The sequence below is a fragment of the Cynocephalus volans genome, chromosome 14, assembly GCF_027409185.1.
Source record: "Cynocephalus volans isolate mCynVol1 chromosome 14, mCynVol1.pri, whole genome shotgun sequence".
In the NCBI taxonomy this organism is placed as follows: Eukaryota; Metazoa; Chordata; class Mammalia; order Dermoptera; family Cynocephalidae; genus Cynocephalus; species Cynocephalus volans.
The window spans coordinates 28,788,889-28,803,701 of NC_084473.1; the positions used below are offsets into that span (position 1 = coordinate 28,788,889).

A 14,813-nucleotide genomic window follows, 5' to 3' on the forward strand; every position below is an offset into this window, starting at 1 on the left:
TTGTAAAAGGTAGATCTATATAAAGGGTGGCCAGATGAAGCGCCCTCAAAGAACTTAATTATACTGTACATTTTAACTACCTAGTTACCTGCTTTGTCTAAAAACAACCTGTTTTCATTTGTCATCACGGGGCCTCCCTGGGCCTGAGGAAGCCAGGCCTAAGCCGCCACCTGGTGACGCCAATGACGCGCGATATCTCCCAGTTGCCTCAATTATAGAGGCTAAGCCTTCTCCTTTAAGGAGTTGATTCACGTGGACACTGTGTTGTGTGCTCTCAGCTGGGAGTGGGGGAGGATCTTAAGTTCCACCACATTGGCCGCTTCGGGAGAAGGGGCAGAGTTAGCCTCTTTGATTGGCTGTATGAGTCCGAGTTGTTGGGTCAGGGGCGGGACAAGTTGCTGCGAGCTTGCCCCGAGTCTGCGGCTTCTCGCAGGGGTGGGCCGACAACCTAGGTGGAGCGGGAGTGGGGGAGGGTAAGCGCGAGAAGGGGCGGGTCCCAGCGGAAGAGGCAGGGTACCGGGGAAAGGGGCGTAGCCTAGAAATGAAAGGCGATCTGGGCCAACCAGGAGAGCAGACTGCAGGAGGGGCGGAGCCACGCTGGGTGATGGACGTCAAGACCCAACCAGGGAGAGGCGTGGCCAAGGCCGGGGCCTGACTAAACCTGAAGACTTCGGGTGGCCGAGGGGCTTCATCACAGCTGAGGAGCGAGGAGCTGCTGGCAGCCGCGGATCTCGTCGCCGCTCAGGGTGAGTGTCGCGGCGGCGGCGGCTGGGCTCAGGGCCGGTGGGGGCTGAGGAGCCCCTCCGGGTCGGGCGGCTTCGAAGAGCTTGGGGATCGGCCCCGGGGCGGGGAACCAGGCAGGAAGTGCCCCTTCCTCGCTGCGCTGAGCCCGGGGTCCCAGCGCGGCTGCCCCCGGCCCCTCTGGGCGGGCCCCAGCGCCGGGACAGCGGGCCGACGGGACGGCTCTTTCGTCTTTGTGAGGCCCTGGCGCGGCGGCCGCCGCCGTCGGCCCGCCCCCGCCGCTCAGCCGAGCGACCGGCGCGACCACAACAGCCGCGTCCCCTTCGCGCGGCGTCGCGCCCCTGCCCAGGCCTGCCGTCCCGTCTCTACCGCCGTGTCCCCGCCTCGGAGGCCTGCACCCGCAGCCGAGGCCTCAGCGGCCCCTCCGCGGAGGCCCCCTTCTCCCCTCCCCCCGCCTGGCCGCCCCGCCCCCTCCCACCGGTCGCCGTGCCCGCCGCAGTGTCGGGGGCGCGCCCGGGCTCCGCGTCGCGGGGTCGCTCCTGGCCGCACGGACGCCTGCACTCCCTCGCCGCCCCCCGGCCCCACCCGGAGTGCAGTCCGCACTCGGCCCCGAATTGTTTGGGCCGCGGTGACGACACGGGGTGGCCGGTCCTGAAAAGGGCCCCACGCCCGACTCGAGAGGCGCCCCCCGCGGGCGGGGGCCGCGCCTGCTTTCCACCCCCTGCAGGGGGAACGTCCGCCGCTCCTGCCCCCCGCCCAACTGATCCCTGGACCAAGGGCGTGGGGTGTCTGGGGCAGCTTGCCGCCGTGGCGGCATCGGGGGACCCGCACCCGCTCAGCTGTTTCCTGCCGCGTTTGTTGTGCCGACCAGGCCCCGCCGCCGCCGCCGCGCTGGCCGCCGCGCGCCTCCGATTGGCCGGCCGCGTCACGTGGCCGCGATCAGCTGGGCCGGCGCTCTCGGGGCCTGCAGAGGACCGAGCCCAGCCCGCCGCGGGGGTCACTGGTGTAAGGAGGCTCGCTCTTGCAACCCCTTCATGGTACACCCTTCTGCAGGTAGGTAGGGCAGATGGGTGTTAGGAGCGGCTACAGTGGGTAACTGAAATTCTAGGAAGGTATGTTTAATCCTCACACCCGCTAATATTCCTTTCAAGGGAGAACCTGGGGAAGTGTACAACTCATTTTTTTTTTTTTTTCTTCTGTTTATAGAGCCCCATTAGTAATCTGAGGATTTTTATTCCCGGTCTCCTGACAGATGCAAAATCTGAAGTAACCTCAGGCTAACCTTATGTTGTCGGAAAATTGGTAGACTTGCTGAAGTAATGGGGGCGGGGTAATAGGATATTAGTTAATTTGACACAGCCATATATACAGTATTACAACTGCATTCCAACAGAAAGGAACAGAAAAGCGTGTTTTCGGGGTACATATTTGTGCCAGATGTGAAGTGCCTTGGTGGATTCTTTTCCTAAAAGTTTACAGCATACTTGTTCTGGGTGGGTAAGAAAGAAAATAAAGAACTTACAATTTCCACTCTAGAAGTGTACAATTTATTAAAAAGTCATAGACAAATGAAATAGAGTAACAATGCCAAGTTAAGTATTAGTAAATTATGAAATGGGAGTTATAGGAGTTCAACAGTGGGGAATGAGTAGGCGTGAAGCAGTAAGGATTCTGGTGTGGATTGGTATCTGTTAGATTTAGAAAAAGAGGCTTTGGGTTGCTGTTGGGCAGACGGGGGCTTAGGAGGAAAAACAGAGGCCTCTGGAGCACTTATTTCTGTAGCGAGAACGTGGCACTTGTGGAGTTTGGCCCATGAAGTATTTTCCACATATCTCCATTATCTTTCTGGGTACGTCCTAGAACACCAGGTAGAATGTATACTCTTGGGAAAGAACTGTTTACCTTTACTACACCCTTCAGCCAGCCCAGTGTCCAATACAACCTTTGTTTGTTTTAAGTTTATCTCTAGCAAGCATCTTATCTCTAGGAAAGAAACGTGATGAAATGTGCTCAAGTAAGTTATTTAACTTTATACAGGGAAACTAAGAAAACTGGATTTTAACTGTAAGTTTTCTAAACAAGGTGTGGCTTCTTCTAAAATGTTATCTGGTTGGATCATTGAGGACTTTTAGACTTATTTGCATTTTCTGTTGTATATTTAAGTCACAGGAAGAAGGTACAGATTTAGAAACAATAAAAAGTAAAGGAAATAAAACCAAAAATTAAAAGATTTAAAAAAAAGTAAAGTACTACCCTCCAAAACAGTCCAAGAGACATGAATTTAGTCCTAAATATGTATTCATAAAATGTGAAGCTAGTCCTAAGTATATCATTTTAGGTTTTATAGTGCCTAAATGGCTATATAAATATCAATTTCTCTGGTAGTCCCGTGTAGTAATATAGTGTAATGTGGAAACTTAATCTAAGCTAGACACGAACTTGCTGCTTGACACCTGAATAAGGAAACCAGACAGTTAAATTATACTCCATTTCATCCAATTAAGGGCTGTTGGTATTGCATCACAGCAAACGAGATCATGAATTTGTTTTGCCAAGAGGCTTTTGGGGAGATTACCAACTCAGATTGTTCACTGACTCACAACTAACTGAGTTACATGACTAGTCTTAATGATGATTAAACAGTAAGTATTATAGAAATATAGTAAACTTGAAAATCATGTAACCAAACAAAAAGCTTGTGTGGGGGTCAGAGAACAAAACATATACTTAAAAATTACTGTCAAATGGAGACCTGATTCCACCACCAGGTCATCATCTGACACAGCAAAATAAACTGGTCGGGTTTTGTAAGAGGAAAGCAACGGCTTTCTTGTGTCACTGAAATCTTGACTTGGTAGATATTTTCTACAAAAAATTGGAAAACTGGTTTTATGGATCAAACTCATTATTTTCTCGTGTAGGTTTTCAATAGAATTTAGTCACAAATCAGTATGAAAATAGTTGATGAAATTATCATAGCATTAAATGTTAATTATAGTGATTAACCCAGCACTTAAAAGTTCTTTGGGTTTTTTTCTTTGTTTTGGAGAAGAGACTGAAGACCAGATGTACAAGCATGCTTCCCCAGGATTCCATTTTAGCAGAATCATTGCAAAACAAAATCTCTTCTGGAAGGAGCAGATTCCCTTAACCATTTCTGCTGTAGGCTCCTGCATGCTGGGTTCCTTGCAGCAGAATCTTTGTACCAGCACCTTCTGGTGCAATGGAAACCCCCACCCTGGTCTGTCTAATGCTGGAGTTTTGGCGGACTATGTGTTCTATGGAAATGCCCGGAGAGGATAATTCCTTTGATAAAGACAGGTCTATCTATGAACTGGGTGTTTTTCCATCAGAAGCTCCCGTGAGATGCAAATAGATACCTATTGTTCTCCCTGGTATTTTTAGGGCTGGGAAGTGGTGGCTCCTTTGGCTGATTCCACTTGCCTGAACTGAAACCAAACTGGATTATTAATTATATGGAGGGCAAGTACATATTTTAAGACCTAAAACTGTGTCACTGAGAATTTGAGATGCTTCAGAAGATTTCTAACTTTTCTCCTGCTTGTAAATTCTATCTCCTGGTCACTTAGCTTTGCAATAATTAACACAAGGTGAAGCCAGTTAATTGTTATTGTTTAATATTCTTTCTAAGCCTTGCTTTCCTCATCTGTGATAGGGAGAAAGGTTGGGGTGGAGAAAGTTGAAGAAGATAATCTAGTTTTACTGATCTTTATTTAGCATTCACTGTGTGCTAGGCACTGTTCTCGGGATATAGTATCTCTGTTTAATTCTTGTAACTCAGAGATGGATGTTACTATCACCATTTTACGGATGAAAAAAAAAAAAAGGATACCACCCCCAAGTTGACAAACTATTACAGGAAAGACCTGAGATTTGAACCCAGAAGTCTGACTCCAGAGTGCAAGTGTTTCTGCTACACTGTTTAAATCCTGGGGCTGAAAAGAGACAGAGGCAGCAGCTGTATATATTATATAATATACAAGTATACTTATATATTATATATATAAAATAATCTTTTTATAGTTGATCTTCAACATGCCGAACTGGTTACAGAAAGTTAAGGATTTTAGCTGGAAAATCCATGAAGAAAACAGGAGTGAGATTAAACTGATCTTGTCAAATGTTTCTATTGATCCTTAAACCTGAATGCCAAACAAATTTTCATTTTTTCTGACAAAGACTGCTTTCTAAGTGAAAAGCTCTCCCTTCCTATCAGAATGTGTTTTTAACCAGGGCAAACTTTTTTTCTGTAAAGAGCCAGATAGTAAATATTTTTAACTTTGCAAGTCACAAGGTTTCTGTAGCAACTACTCAAACTCTGCTATTGCAGTGAGAAAGCAGCCAAGTATAAACAAATGGGTGTGCCTGTGTTCCAAAAAAAAAATTTATTTATGGACACTGAAACTTGAATTTAATATAATGTTCATGTGTCACAAAATATCTTTCTCTTGATGTTTTTTTCCCAATCATTTAAAAGTGTAAAACTCATCCTAGCTTGTGGGCAGTACAAAAACAGCTGGTGCGCTAGATTTGGCCCCCAGGCCTTAGTTTGCTAACCTCTGCTTTTAAGGAAAATATTTAGCAATGAGCTCAACTAATAAACAAGATATCATATTTCATTTGTTAGTGTATATATAAAATAAACCAATAGCCTTTTTAGAAAATTGTTTTATTGATTAGGAAATTATATAGTCTTCAATGTCCAGTTTTAAAAATAATGTATTTCTGGAGACTGTCTTTCACAGATTTCAGAAAGAGAAAAATCTTTTTTCTCTTACAGATTCTGTAAATTCTTAAAATTTAAAAAAATTTTGTAAAAAGGTGTAGAGGCTATGAAATGAGATTGCTTCACCAGAGTCTCCTGGTAGAATAGAAATTGGAAGTTCTAGGTAGATAAATGTGCTCTTTGTTGGAGGAAGAGGTAATTGAAAATAATTACTTATGTGTGCTCTATAAGTCATCTATGAATTTCACTTATATTTTCATCTAACACCCACTGTTTCAGGTGACTTCAGATTAACTGAGAATAGGCACCCAGTTAAACAACCAAGTTTGGCACTTTTCTTGTTTCAGCCTTTTTAGGATAACCTAGTACTATGAAAAGTTAGTACCAAAGAGGCCTTATTGATAAAATTGTCTGGGAAATGTACCTTATAAAAATTAAGAATATTAAATTCATGTGTTTTGCTTGAAATGTTGAAAAGGAAGGAAGCATCTTAAATAAAATTTAAGCTTTGGTTTTGGCCCTAATTTCATCCATAAACTTGAACTTCAGCACTGACAGATACCAAAGCATACATTTTATTACTAAAGGACACAGTAAGGTGCCCCAAAAAATCTACACAGGGAACATTAGCCATCTCTGAAAGCAGCTCACTCTTAATATGTTTTGGAAATATGTGACTGAAGAGGTTTGGGATTTCTCTGAGTCCAAGCAAGATGATGTAGTATACTTGGGAAAAATTTTGGATGTAAAAACAGTCAGATAGCAAACCATCAGTTAGCACCACTAGTGGTTGGGGCCGAGAGAAGGGATTGACTGCAGACTGGTTTGTGGGAATTTGGGGGAAGGGAATGACGGAAACATTCTAAAGCCCGTTTGTGGTGGTGATAGCTTTATTAAAGTTTATAAATTTACTGAAAATCATTAAATTGTACACGTACAGTTGGTAAATTTTATCATATGTAAAGTATTCCTTGTTAAAGTTATTTTGAATTTATTTTTCTCCTAAAGAATCACCTATTTACTATTCTGTCAGAAAAAGTTTCAAAGTTTATAGAAGGAGCAGTCTTTATGAACTTTTAGAAAGGGGTGATCAAAGCACATGCCTTTGACCATTTTTGTAGTACTATCTAATTTAGCACAACTGTAGTGGCACCTGTGCTTTTAATAAAACACACTTGATAACCATAAAAGGTTTTATTTAGATGTAATGAGATTTTGAATTAAGAAAAGGGTAGGGAGGCAGGAGGAGGAAAGACTTCCAAAAGTGATTTTGGTGGTATTGTCAGTTGTGCAATTTTTTTAATGAAGTTGCTAAGGATTATTAGTTGAGGAGGGCATGTGATTGGAATTGCCACCAACCACGATAGGCAATACAGGAGGAACAGCATGGAGGCAGGAGGGGTTCATGATAAACCTGAGGGAGAAAAGACTGTGAATCTGGCAGCCCTGTGAGCACTAGAGAGTGAGTAGAGTGAAAAATATTATTTAGGTCCTGAGAAGACGGACTAAAGTGTTATGTCTTAGAATGACCTTCCTCCTTTAATAAAGTGGCTGTCTTAGTATTTCAGGCTGCTGTAACAATACCAGAGACGGGGTGGCTTACAAACAACAGAAATTTATTTCTCACAGTTCTGGAGGCTGGGAAGTCTAAGATCAAGGCAGTGGTAGATTAGGTGCCTTGTGAGGGCCCATTTTCTGGTTCATTGATGGCCTCACATGGTGGGAAGAGCAAACTCTCAGGGGCCTCTTTTTATAAGATTACTAGTCCCATTCATAAGGGCTCAGCCCTCATTACCTAATCACCCCCTAATACCATATTGGTGGTTAGGTTGCAACGTACAGATTTTAGGGTGATACAAACATTCAGACTATAGCAGTGGCATTCAAATTGATGTCAGCCTCTTGAGTTTTATTTTATTTATTTTATTTGTACTTTTTCTTATTTTTATTTAATTTTTTTTGAAAACTCGAATAGTATAAGTTAGTACTAGGTTGAGATTGTAACCCTGTTGAGCTAAGTCTTACCCCTGGAACCTAATGATCCTGCAGAGGTTTTTCTACTTCCTAAAGACTTTTGACAGAAAGTGACGTTTTGCTTGCTTCTGCTAGATTCCATGGCATTCTAGCTTATCTTTTTTGGCAAACAAAAACTACATTTTACGGTTTTATGTACGAATATAGTATTCTATAAATGGCAGTCACAACTAGGAATAGTGTAACATAAGGTCCTGCTGAGATATTTTTGATTTTGGTGATGAATCATATAACTGAATCCAGTAAAAATACCCGGGTAAAGACTGAAAAATAGATTGAATTCAAAGCAGGGAAAAGAGACATGTTAAATCTATTTACCCCCAATATCAAACGGTCACAGTTATATTGCAGTCTTGAGCCAAAGATAGAATGAAGTAGGCAGAAGGCATAGGGAGAGCTCATTTTGAAGTCCAGTACATTTTCCACAATAGCATTGTATCTGCCATGGTCAATTCAGAAGCATTTATTTTACTTCTGTATTATGATTAACAGTGTGAACATTTTACTTAGAAATTTACAAGAAAGTTGGCTTTAAAATAATGAATCCCAGGAAGCCCTAGCTGGAGACTAAATGACTGTAAATATAGTCTTCAAAGAAATATAGAATCTGAGGAGTGTACCTTAAGAGTTGATGATTCCATTCTGTTAATGATCAATATTAAGAAACATGACCAAAATCAACTCTCATTCAAGAGTAATAAATTTAAATGTTGGTAAAAGGACCAAACAGGTGAAATGATTGCAAGAAGCAGAGTGGAGGTGAGCAGATGAAGTGGCCTTGGCTGGGGTGGTGAGTGCAGTGCAACTTAGTTGTTGTCATGGGAGAACACATGCCAGCCGTTGCCACAGCTCCCCGTTGTTAAAAAGAAAAAGAAGCCCAAAGAAAGAAAAAGAAGCCCAAAGTGCAGTCTTTTTAATGAAATCTCCCAAGTGTTAAATGTGAGTTGTTCGATTGGGATTTGTTTTTTGGGGTGTTTGTTTGTTTTGGTGGCTGACCAGAACAGGAATCGAACCCTGGACCTTGGTGTGATTAGCATCACACTCGAACCAACTGAGCTAACTGGTCAGCCCTCAACTGTTTTTGATTAAGAATAAAAACTGTGTGGCATAAAACATGTTCACATACCATGTTTTTTGAGGGAAAGGGTTTTTGTCTGTTTTGTTCATTGCTGTATCCCTAGGCCACCAAATGAATTCAGCCTGCAGGCCTCAAATTTGTAACCTCTGACTTACATGTAACAAATATTGTGTTCTTAAGCATCTGGAAAAAGTAATGCTATAATCTTAAAAGCTGAAAGGATAGTCAGAATTACCTCTTGTTGTCGTTTTGCAGAAATGTAACGAGAAAGTTCAGTGTCATGCCTTAAGTCTGTTTTTAGTCCAGGGATTATTTATCATGACTCTTACTAATGCACTAGTTTTCCTTTTACTAGCTGAAAATTGTAATTAATGTTCACCATTTGTTTTTTTCCCTTACTAAACTTCTGTATATATAAGGGGAGTCATAATGATCTTCGTGATAATGACATTTCTGATGACATTAGAACTGCCTAATGGATTAGGAAGTTAATAGACCTAAGAAGAAATGGAATTTTTTAAAAATTTGTGATGGAATTCCCCCAAACTTAAGGTGACAGTATATTCTTATTACAAACATGCATTCTGGAGGTGGGTTTTTGTTTTTGTTTTTGTTTTTTCCATAGCGGCAGCTATATTAGCTCTTCATGCCATTTTAAGGATGTATAATATTAAATATTAAAAGCACAGGAGCTGATAACTACAACCAGGAATAAATTCTTGAAGTGAAAGCTGTGGTATATTCTTGACTATGTCTTGCTCTTTAAAAATACTTTTTAGGAGGAATAATTGCAGTGAATTTAACTTCCTTAACTTTTGAAATAGTGGTGTGTAGGGCTGGCTGGTTAGCTGGGTTGGTTAGAGCACAGCCATGTAACACCAAGGTCAAGTGTTCAGATCCCATACCAGCCAGCCACCAAAAAAAAAAACAAAAAAAAAAACATAGTGAAGTGTGATTATCCTCATTTCAGAAGTTTGTTTCAAAGCTTTATTCAATAAAACACTTCCCATGATTTATTGAATCAGTAAGATTTCTTAAAGATAAGCAAGTTTTGTAATAATGGGAAAGCTCATCTTTCCCCTCTTCTCTGTTCTTCTTGCTCTAGGCTTATGCCAGCCTAGACCAACTTGTGAGCCCTCTTCATAGGGAAGTCAGTGTATCATAAGGGGAGAACTTTTAAGTTGGGTGAACTGCATCCCATCTGATTTTCTGTATTTAACAGCTGTGTAACCTTTAACCAGTTAATAAATAACCTTTTTAGACGTGCTTAGGATAATATATGAAGTGGAGACAGAGCCTCAGAAGTTGTGATGATTTTGAAATAAGTACCTAGTACAGTGCTTCCTAAACTTAAACTTAATAAAGTTAGTGCCATCACCATATACAGTTGTACATTCACCTGGTGACCACAGAGCCATTTACCTCATGCTTTCAAACCAAACTACCCTCTTGTTTTCCAATAACCTCTTTTCCTACTCTTACTTGATCATTCTCATACCCCACAGGTTTTTTCTCGAATTACACAGGCTCAGAATATAAACTTAACACCTATGCTAAACCTTTTTTCTTATCTCTCTGCCAGTGCATTAAATCATTCATTTTCTGAAATTCCACTCTCCGTTTGTTTTTTTTTTTCTCATACCAAACAAAAGAGAAGTGATACCATTCCTTAGCCTTGCCTAAGCATGCTTACGTCCTTGGCTCACTGCTTCTAAAATGTTCTTAGCTTGGATATGCCTGTTTATTCAGTGCATGAACTTTGGATCCTTTTGTTCAGAGTCAGCTATTTCATATATCCAGTACTACAAAGCAGAGGTTACTTATTTATAAATGGTTCTCTGTGATGCTCCCAAATACGTTCTAACAATTGGTTTTTTATAAAAATGCATTTCTTACTCTTTTCCATTTGCTCCTAGGTTTTTAGAACTTCAGTTATAAAAATGGGCAGAATTTTCCTTGATCATATTGGTGGTACCCGTCTGTTTTCTTGTGCAAACTGTGATACGATCCTGACCAACCGATCAGAACTCATCTCCACTCGGTTCACAGGCGCCACTGGCAGAGCATTTCTTTTTAATAAGGTTGGTGAGAACAACAGTTTCATTCCTAAGTGGCTTCTTTGGGTCTCTTTGAAGCAACACCAGAATACCCAGAATTCACCAGAGCTTGGAGATAACAGGAAGAGTTAGAGCTGAAATCTATAGAAATGATTGTCCACTAGCTTGTCTTTGAAGGGACCTCATGAAAGCATTACTAGTATGTGATTTTAACCTTGAAAGTTTAAAGAATGCATTATAAGAAGAAGGGTAGTCTCCACTCAGGAAATGTCCGGTGTTAGAATTTGGTAGTGACTTCAGCACTACATCCGGAAAAAGGTGCCCGAGACACTGACCTCCCTTCCCCTACATGTCACTGTTTTGTACATAATAGGGAGACAGCTGCATTAAGATATTATAGCTTGACAGTGAGTGTGAATAAGGATCATCTAACCAACTTCTGTTGCTCTAATTCATGCTCACCAGTCATACTTCTAGTTATAATTTGGTTTATTACATAGGTTTGCCAACAGGAAGAGCATTTTCTGATTTGCAAGTTTGTGTCCAGTCTGCCACCTCTCTAATTTCTGGCTTGCTTTGAAATTGGTTGATATGATTCTGTCTCCAGGAGTCTAATGTGTACGAGCCAAGTTGAATTTCCAAATCTTTTAGTCTAAGGAACAGAGCTAAGGTACTGGTCTTAGAAGGTCCAATAAACTTCCACAGTGGACATTCCTCTCTTCATGTGGAAACAGATTTCTCTCGTAGAGAATTGATAGTGTATACCCTTTGGCCTTTATTAGGTACAGAACAGGAATTGGCACACCATGGCAGGCCAGCTGCCAGTTTTTTTGAATAAGATTTAATGGAAAACAGCCATGCTCGTTCATTTATGTATTGCCTGTGGGCGCTTTCATGCTACAATGTCAAAGTTAAATAGTTGCAACAAAGACCGTATAGCTCTCAAAGCCAAAATATTTACTATCTGGGCCTTTACAGAAAAGTAAAGTGTAGTGAGTTGTGTAGTATTCAGAATCATTGGAAATTCTTCACAGATTGTCTTAGAACCCACTTCATTGTGTTTGAACTTACTTGAAAACTGTGTTGCAATGTATGGTCTGTAGTAGGCTTAGTCTATACCAATTTGTATATAAAATGTATTTTTAGAAACAAATTTTGACAAATTTGTGTGAAATACCTATGGTTTGCTAGGTTCTTTTACCTTGAAAGCCTTTTTTGTTCTCATCATTGAATAGTAAATGATAACAGTTGGAGCCAAACATACATTTTATGACTCCAATTCCAGGCCTCTTTCTTCACTGCAACACAGAAACCTCACTAGGGTATATGGTGAGATTTGGGCTAGTACAGTACAGTAATGCATGATTGCTTTAGATGTCTAGTGCACTGCCATTTCCAGATGTTTGCCTGTCCCAGAAGCTTCTAAAAATAGTTCTTGGGAAGGGTATTATAGGTTTGACTAAAGTAACACCTCTCTTTCCTTTTCTGAAATTGTTGTTGTTGTACCAACCATAATATTGTGTATTTATTTGGCAAGTAACTTAAGTACCTTTGCAATTTTGTTTTTATTTTTCTTAGGTAGTTAACCTGCAATACAGTGAAGTTCAAGATCGGGTCATGCTTACTGGCCGCCACATGGTTCGAGATGTGAGCTGCAAAAACTGCAATAGCAAACTGGGATGGATCTATGAGTTTGCCACTGAAGACAGCCAGCGTTATAAGGAAGGCCGTGTGATCCTGGAACGTGCTCTAGTTCGAGAGAGTGAGGGCTTTGAGGAGCATGTACCATCTGATAACTCTTGAAGAAGAAGAGAGAAATCCATCTTTTCCCAGGTCTCCTTCACTGAAAACAAAAATCTCCTTACATACACTGTCACCTTAGCATCAGAGTCGGATTCATGAACCGCGGAACAAGAGGTTGTGAGAATCTGAGATGGGACCTTTCTTTCTTTCTTTTTTTTAAATTTTGTATTTTTCATCCAACAGCAGTGTGTAGAGAGAATATTATGCAGATGCCGTTAATTTTTTTTTTCCTTATGTTTACATCTTGAGGCAGAAGAGTCTATCTGCAGCTACGTGATGGGCTATGTGAGGAAAAAAATCTGGGCTATTAGAGTGAAAAAGTGTGTCTTATGTAAATTTTGAAGGGAAAATATGTCAAGAGCATGGTTTTTAAACTTATTTGGGCTTCATTTTAAAACTTTTTTTTAAAACCCAGTTATTTCACTTGATTTGCTAGCTTCAGAGAAGAGATCCGAATCTGTGCCCAGCGCTAAAGGCTCAGTGTTAGCATGGCTTGTGCTGGCCGGTGTGCCATATTCTTGTTGGAGATGAACCGTAGCACCAGAGCCCATTCTTCCTTGTCAGTCTTGACCCAAAGATGTCACCATTCCTAGTTATTTGTCACCGCATAATTGGTGTTGATTGGAAACTTTCTGAAATGGGGCAGAACTGCTTGGTTGTCTTTTTCCATGTAACTTAAGCATAGTAATATAAATAAAGTAATAGTTGGATGTCTTTGGTCCTGTGTTGCTTTTAAAAAACACCTTATAAAAGGGCAGAGTATTTGATAAGTAATTTTCCTAGTAGTTAAGTGTTTCTTTTCATCTCTTGAACTAAATTGACTATGTATAAGATGTTATTCTTTATTTAAGTGAAAGCATACTGTTTAAACCCACAGTATTGCATTTAGAAAACAGTTGAACAGAATGTCAGTGTGCATTCATGCAGAAGGTATTTAATCTGCATCTGTTTTAAAAGGAGGAGGAAATGAAGCAGCTTATCTAAAAATACTGCTTTACTAAGCATTTCAGCCTTTCCCCCTCAGTTTTGCATTGATTTTGACAAGTCTGTAGAGCTTAATAGTTTCATCAAAGGACTAGATCCCTCATTGGCATTATTTTGTTCAGATCTTCCCTCAGAAGTTCAGCTATTGAAATCGAACCTGTACTCGGTACCCTCAAGTGAAAAGGGATCAAATTTGACTCAGGGTGTTATTTTAGCCCAAAATTTATGACAATATGAAGTATTAAAATGTAAATGTTTCTTTATTCAGACTACTTCTAGGTATTCTAGTACTTGCTTCTAGTGGAATAAATGACAGTAAAATTGGCTAGTTATTTAAATGGATGGATGTTTGTATGCTTGATATCTAGGTCTTTGTCTAGAAAGGAAATTTGCCTCACTGAATTAGTGAAATCTTTCTGTTGTTGATGTTAGAAGTGACTTCTGAGTACAGTTAAGATTAAGTTCCTCATAGTTGCCTTTGAGCTCTGGTTAGAGGCACAGGTATCTGATTTAAGTAGGTGTAATATTGCATTTGAAATAAGTGGACACAAATTCTTCTCTATCCTCCCTTCTCTATGGACTATCTTCAAGCATTAAGAAACAGCATTCATTCCCATTCATTTCCATACTGCCCTTTGATTATATGCAGTTTCCTAGTAGCATGCCTTACCTATAGCACTATGTGCATTTGCTGTCACAATAAAGTATATTTTGTCTTGCATTGGTGAAGTACTGCTACTTATTTTTCACTAATCCTGTCTAGAGACCATCTTAATTTTTTTCTCTGAACACAACTTCATATCTTGGAGTGGCTATAGCTTTCTTTACCTTACAGTGATAAGGTGACTTCTGACTTAGTTAACTCTACCAATATTAACTTCTTTGAGATCACTTTGCCTTAGACACTGACAACTGTAGTTTAGTATATATAAACAAAATAAATGTCACATTGCTAGGTTAACTTTTAAGACACTGGCAGGTACAGCAATGAGCTCCTCTATATTTTAAAAACTGTTCCATTTGCCAAAAAAGAAAAAAAACAATATTGGAAGATCCAGTCAGATTGGATTGTTTACAGAAAAGCAAACAATGTTCACTTGAGATGGAAACAGTAACAGGAATGATTTTGCTTTGTGGGAAAGTTAACATAATACAGGTGAATTTACAGCATAATAAGTGGGTTACTGAGGGATATACAGATTTAAGCATTTTCCCTTTGAAGACTTTAGAATACTTATTTTTAGGTGACAGTATGCATAAGGTGTTTTGATCTTAACATGATTTTATATTAAAGAGATCCTTAGGTGAATGTTCTTGGTTAAAAATGTTGGTAATAATGTAATGATTTAAGTTACAGTTGTGAGTGGCT

The 14,813-nt window shown here is 40.5% G+C and overlaps 1 protein-coding gene across 2 annotated transcripts; it reads left to right on the forward strand.

Moving 5' to 3' along the window:
- The first annotated feature begins 621 nt into the window (after window positions 1-621).
- On the forward strand, window positions 622-14,155 carry YPEL5 (yippee like 5). 2 transcript variants are annotated; one of them, XM_063078451.1, is made up of 3 exons: window positions 622-746; window positions 10,517-10,681; window positions 12,236-14,155. In XM_063078451.1, the coding sequence occupies exons 2-3, from the start codon at window positions 10,541-10,543 to the stop codon at window positions 12,458-12,460; spliced, it is 366 nt and encodes a 121-aa protein (XP_062934521.1). In that variant the 5' UTR covers window positions 622-746; window positions 10,517-10,540; the 3' UTR covers window positions 12,461-14,155. The 2 variants fall into 2 exon arrangements, with proteins under 2 accessions (XP_062934521.1, XP_062934522.1); XM_063078452.1 differs by lacking the exon at window positions 622-746 and adding an exon at window positions 1,706-1,794.
- Window positions 14,156-14,813: the final 658 nt, after the last annotated feature.

Excerpts from the sequence above, each read along its gene's own strand:
- YPEL5 (XM_063078451.1), top strand. The coding sequence starts at position 10,541 with ATGGGCAGAATTTTCCTTGATCATATTGGTGGTACCCGTCTGTTTTCT. Across the intron at positions 10,682-12,235 it reads GAGCATTTCTTTTTAATAAG|GTAGTTAACCTGCAATACAG; the intron begins GTTGGTGAGAAC and ends TATTTTTCTTAG.